General features: G+C 67.3%; 1 protein-coding gene across 1 annotated transcript; it reads right to left on the minus strand.

The window, feature by feature from the left end:
• Positions 1 to 876: 876 nt before the first annotated feature.
• Positions 877 to 5,057, minus strand: FEV (FEV transcription factor, ETS family member). The gene is made up of 3 exons (XM_066345738.1): positions 4,982 to 5,057; positions 4,165 to 4,239; positions 877 to 1,984 (listed from the first exon to the last, which is right to left on the minus strand). The coding sequence occupies exons 1-3, from the start codon at positions 5,031 to 5,033 to the stop codon at positions 1,437 to 1,439; spliced, it is 675 nt and encodes a 224-aa protein (XP_066201835.1). The 5' UTR covers positions 5,034 to 5,057; the 3' UTR covers positions 877 to 1,436.
• Between the last annotated feature and the right edge of the window lie 379 nt (positions 5,058 to 5,436).

A 5,436-nucleotide genomic window follows, 5' to 3' on the forward strand; every position in this document is an offset into this window, starting at 1 on the left:
GAAGGCGGCGGCCGTCTCAGGCCCAGGCTGGGAGCGGCCGGCCAGGGAGACAGGGTTCCCTCCTTCCGAAAAGGAGGTGGATGTAGATCCAGAGAGAGCGCTGGAGATGGGCGAGCGGGGGGCGGCCCGTGAGTGAGGGCGAGAGAGCAAGTCCGAGTGAGGGCTGGCAGGGGGTGCAATGGGCGTGCCCGAGGAAAGGCTGAGGTTGTGTGAAGATGAAACAAGGCGGGATAGGGGCTGGCACGAGGGGAGGGTCCCCGTGGAGGGACAAGGTGGATGCCACTGCGCGTCAGGACGAGATGGGGCTGGAGTGGGATAGAGAAGGGGGGTGGAAGGCAGCGTGAGGCGGCCTGAGGGGGCGGAGGGGAGTGGGCGGGGAGGGTCCCCGTGGAAGGATACGTGCGACTGGACAAGGTGGATGCCACCGCGCGTCAGGACGAGATGGCGCTGGAGTGGGATAGAGAAGGGGGGTGGAAGGCAGCGTGAGGCGGCCTGAGGGGCCGGAGGGGAGGGGGCGGGGAGGGTCCCCGTGGAGGGACAAGGTGGATGCCACCGCGCGTCAGGACGAGATGGGGCTGCAGTGGGATAGAGAAGGGGGGGTGGAAGGCGGCCTGAGGGGGCGGAGGGGAGGGGGCGGGGAGGGGCGCAGCGGGACGTTTCCCTCGTGGCTGCCCCCCCCCGTGCGCGCCGCCCGCGGGGCCCCCCGCGCCCCCCAGGAGCGACCCCCCAGCCTCCTCCGCCCTCATCCTCTCCGGCTCCTCCCCGGCGGGCCTTTCTGCTCAGGCCTCCGCCAGGCATCGCACTTCTGTCCTTCCTGGAAAACGGCTCTGGTTCTGGTGCAGCAAAGAACCGAGAGGAGGCGCGGGGAGCTGGGGAGCTTTAATGGTTCTGGAAGGGAAGAGAAACAGCGGGTCCTCCCGCCAGAGAGCAGTGGCGGGAGCGAGGGGCCCGGGAAGCCACCGCGTGAGCCATGGGGGCAGCGGCCCCTGCCGAGCCCGCCGAGGGGCCCAGAGGTGACTGCGAGAGGCCGCCACCACGCTGGAGCCGGCAGCTCCGTGAAGAACAGAATAAAAAGAGAGAAAGTATTTGGAATTCGAAGGAGAAGGGTCAGAATGGAGCTTCCAGGAGCCGGGCCGCAGTGCAGGTGGAGGGGGGAAAGGACAGGGCGAGCCCACAGCCCTTAGGGACCTGGGGGCTAGAAGAAGGTGGAAGGTAGGGGACGTGGGGGACACAGCCACCCTCCTCTAGGGGCTCAGCTCCGCGGCTGAAGGGACATTGACGAGACTCCAGCTCTCTTCCCGGGACTGCGTGCGGCGAATGGAGTCGAATCTGACGTCAAAGGACCGGCGGGGAGGCGCAGGGCTCCTCCCGGGGACGCGGGTGGGACTGAGCGAGGCCCGGGGCGCCCGGAGGCCGCGCGCGCCCGGCCGCCCCGTCTAATGATAGTGGCCCCCCAGGTGCGAGGCGGCGGCCACGGCGCCGAAGGGCCCGGGCGGGGGCTGCAAGCCGGGGCCGGGGTAGAGCGCGGCGGTGGCGGCCGCGGTGGCGGCCGCGCCCGGGCCCGGCCAGTAGGAGAAGCCGGCGGGCGCGACGCCGGCGGAGGCGGCCATGAGGTTGAGTTTGGAGAGGCTCGGGAAGGGCAGCGGCGCCAGGCCGGCCGGCAGCTTGTAGAGCGGGCCGTCCTGCGCGTGCGGCGGCGGCGGCTGGCACGCCTGCGCCAGGCCCTGGAAGTCGAAGCGGTAGGCGTAGCGCTTGCCGTGCACTTTGCTCATGATGTTCTTGTCGTAGTAGTAGCGCAGCGCGCGGCTCAGCTTGTCGTAGTTCATGTTGGGCTTGCTCTTGCGCTCGCCCCAGCGCCGCGCCACCTCGTCCGGGTCCGTGAGCTTGAACTCGCCGTGGCCGCCCTCCCACGCGATGCAGCCGGCGTTGGCGCGGTCCGCCAGCAGCTCCAGCAGAAACTGCCACAGCTGGATCTGCCCGCTGCCTGCGGGGAGGAGAGCGGTCAGCCGCGGGCGGGACGGGGGGACCGGGCGTGGGGACGGGGGGACGCGGGAGGGCGACCGAGCCCGGGGAACCCGGGGTCCGGAGGGGAGAGGGCCGCCCAGCTGTGCGGAGCGGCCGGCCAGGGAGAGGCTGGTCGGCAAAGGTGTCCTCGTCACGACTGCGCTTTTCCACAGTGAAAACAAGGCTTCCTTCCAGCAAGAGGACACAGTCCCGCGGGCGCGTGGCTTTGTGAGACTTGGGACCAGAAGGCGAAGCGTCGCCTCCTCCTCAGGAAGGCAGTGGCACAGCGAGACCCTGGGCTCTCTGAGGTGAGCAAGGACGAGATGTCAGCTCACGGCCAGCTGGGCCCTGAGTCCTAACTTAGGTCAGAGCCTGCCCAACCGTAGATGGCAGCTTGCACAGGTGTTTGGACTGCCACGTCCCAGCTGGACCACACCTGGAGATCCAGGGAGCAGAGGCAGGGGGCGGCAGGACCATCCCCGGCCACTGGACCACACCTGGAGATCCAGGGATAAGAGGCAGGGGGCGGCAGGACCTTCTCCGGCCACTGGACCACACCTGGAGATCCAGGGAGCAGAGGCAGGGGCCGGCAGGACCTTCCCCGGCCACTGGACCACACCTGGAGATCCAGGGAGCAGAGGCAGGGGGCGGCAGGACCATCCCCGGCCACTGGACCACACCTGGAGATCCAGGGAGCAGAGGCAGGGGGCGGCAGGACCACCCCCGGCCACTGGACCAGGCCCAGCCCCTGAGGGCACACAGTTGGAATGGGGAAGGACAGACAGCCTGAGGCGGGGAAGAGGTGGTGGCAGGCTCCCTCGCGGTGGCACGTCAGCTAGGAAGAGGGCTCGGGGCCTCCTCCGCCTGAGAGGAGGAGCAGCCTCTGAAGGCTCCCCAGCCTCGCCAAGGCCTGGTGCGCAGAACGCTGCGCGGGCGCTCGTTTCAGCCTGTTTTTCGGAACAGGCGGGAACCTGGGCCTGCGAAGCTGCCATACTTCCCAGGGGGTGCACAGCTCTGAGGAGAGGGGCCAAGACCACGACGCCGCTGTGCTCAGCTCCCCGCCTTCTCCCACATTCGGTCCACCTCCAGGCTTTGCTGCCTCTGGTTCTGGGGTTGCTGGAAGCGGCAGGGTTTCCCCTGGGTATTCGTGTGACGAGGAGTGGGGTGCCCCGGGACTCACTCCTCTGTCTTAGGGGCTCAACCAGACAAGCAGATTAAAATCTTGGTACAACCGCCCCCTCCCTTTAAGAATAAAATGGATTTTCCTCAAAGTTGTTTAATTATTGTTTCAAACCGAGCCGGGGGAGCCTCTCTTCCTTTCGCAATGACTCGCTCAGAACCCAGATGCCACCCTCCACATTTTCAACCCCAATCCTCCGCAGGAGCCCAGCGGGAGCTGCCTGGCTCCAGGTAGGGAGCGCTGAGTTTTAGGGTCAGAAGCAAAGGAAGATTTGGGTAGAAATGTGCAGCTGGAATAGATGCAGAATGACATCAGAGGCTTGGAAATGCGTTCCTGTTGGGAGTCGTGTTTTCTTCTAAGTAAAGCTGTTGCCAACCCTGTTTTTATGACGACTGTAACCGTGAGATTGAGGGTACTGGCTGAGGGAGGGGCTGTAGGGAGGCTTTGCCTGGAAAGCTAGTCAGGCCCCACCACCAACAAGGCAAAGCGGAAGGTAGTCTAGCCAGTGGTGGAGAGCCGGCTTCGAGCCTAGGAGTCAACTGCAGTGGCCCAGCGGACTTGGCAGGGAAAGCCTGGCCGCTGCAGGTCAGCTCAGCAGGGAGGTGCCGGCCCCGGTGCAGTGGCGAGGCAGTAAGTGGGTCCCCGAGGTGCCTGGGCCTGGCGCTCTTGCTGCTAGCAGGGGAAGGACGCCAGGCACCTCAGTACTGTCCTCAAAAGAGTGAGCCGGGGCTAGGAGCCTCTTCCTCCGTCCCGGCCTGAAGTCCAGCGCGGTCACTCGGAAGATGCAGGAGCCTAAGGCCAAGTGAACGCCCCCCCCCATCCTTTCCACAGTGACGCCTGGACCCTCCGCTGTCCAGGGCCCCGCAGGGCACATCGCTTCCACCCTCTGCTCTGTAGTGGAAGCGCCTGTCTTTCTCGGGTGGGTGCCGGCCCCCATCCACTGTCCTCGCTCTCACCCTCCCAGCCCGCAGCCAGCTCACCTTTTTGTACCGCAGGGCTCAGCGGCCCCCACCCCGGGCTCTTCCCTTCCTTGAAGAGACCGTCTCCGACGGGATCTGTGGCGGCAGAAGAAAACAGTCAGGCAGACGCAGACGAAGGTTGTGGGTTTGACCCAAGGGCCCCGGGGCCAAGGCTCTAGAAGGGGTGCCTTTAGTTCCCTGCGCGAGGCTGGGGGCGCGAGTTGCCCGGCTCCTCCTCCCGAAGCCTGGCTCCGGCGCGCGCCGCGCAGAGACCCTCCATAACGCCCGAGTCAGGAAACGCGTCCAGGAAAAAGGAAATCCGCTTTCCGAACCCGCGGGCGGGAGCCTTATAAAGCCGAGCCGGGGCTGCGCCAGCCGAGCCGGAGCGCACGGAGCCCATCGGAGAGGAGAGGAGAGGAGAGGAGGGCGCCGGGAAGGCTGGGCCGGCGGGAGCGCCAGGAGCACCGAGGTGAGGAGCCGCGAGGGCGCGGGGCGACGCCCGGCGAACCCCCACCCCCCCAACACTGCACACGCCCCGAGTCCCCACCCCACCGGAGACCCTGTTCCCCTTCAGGCTCTTTCAGCCCCTGAGCTGGCGACCTCGGCCTCCCAGCCTCCCTATCTGCTCACTTCGGGTCTTCTAGGTCTGACACGAGAGCCCCCAAAACTCTCCATCTGCCTTTAATGTCCTCAGTGCCTTAGATTGTTCAGTCCTCCGGCAATCTGAGTCTCTGGGCCGCGCCCCTCTCCCCTGGACCCAGCCGTCCCCTGCCCATGCCCCAGACCAGACTTCAGCCCCGGGCCCCGGTGCCGCCGGCCCCCGGCTGGGCCCTGGTACCTGGCAGGTACATGTTGAGCAGCAGGGGCTGGGAGGCGCCGCTCTGTCTCATCGCCGCCAGAGGCTGGGCGGTGGGAGGTGGGTGGGGGTGGGGGATGACAGAGGGGGACGCGTCGGGCTTTGCGCTCCGGGGTACCGATCCCCGCCCGAGGCGACCGCGGGTAACTGGGAGATGAAGACAGAGCCGAGTCCAGCAAGGCCTGGCGGGAGGGGTCTGGCCGGGCGTGGCGGGGGACGAGGGGTCCTGGAGAGACGCTGCCAGCTACCAGGCAGCTTGGAACCCTCCGGCCCCCCGCGCGGGCAGGGGCCGCAATTTCCGTTTTAATTAAAGCGCTGTCGCCTCGGCCCCTCGGACCCCGCCCCCGCCCCTCTTATCGCCCCATCGCAATAAAGTCTCCAACAAGCGGCGCCGCAGCCCTGCGCGCCCGGCAGCCCCCCGCGCCCCGCAGCCGGGA

This window comes from Saccopteryx leptura, chromosome 7 (genome assembly GCF_036850995.1).
Source record: "Saccopteryx leptura isolate mSacLep1 chromosome 7, mSacLep1_pri_phased_curated, whole genome shotgun sequence".
Taxonomy (NCBI): domain Eukaryota; kingdom Metazoa; phylum Chordata; class Mammalia; order Chiroptera; family Emballonuridae; genus Saccopteryx; species Saccopteryx leptura.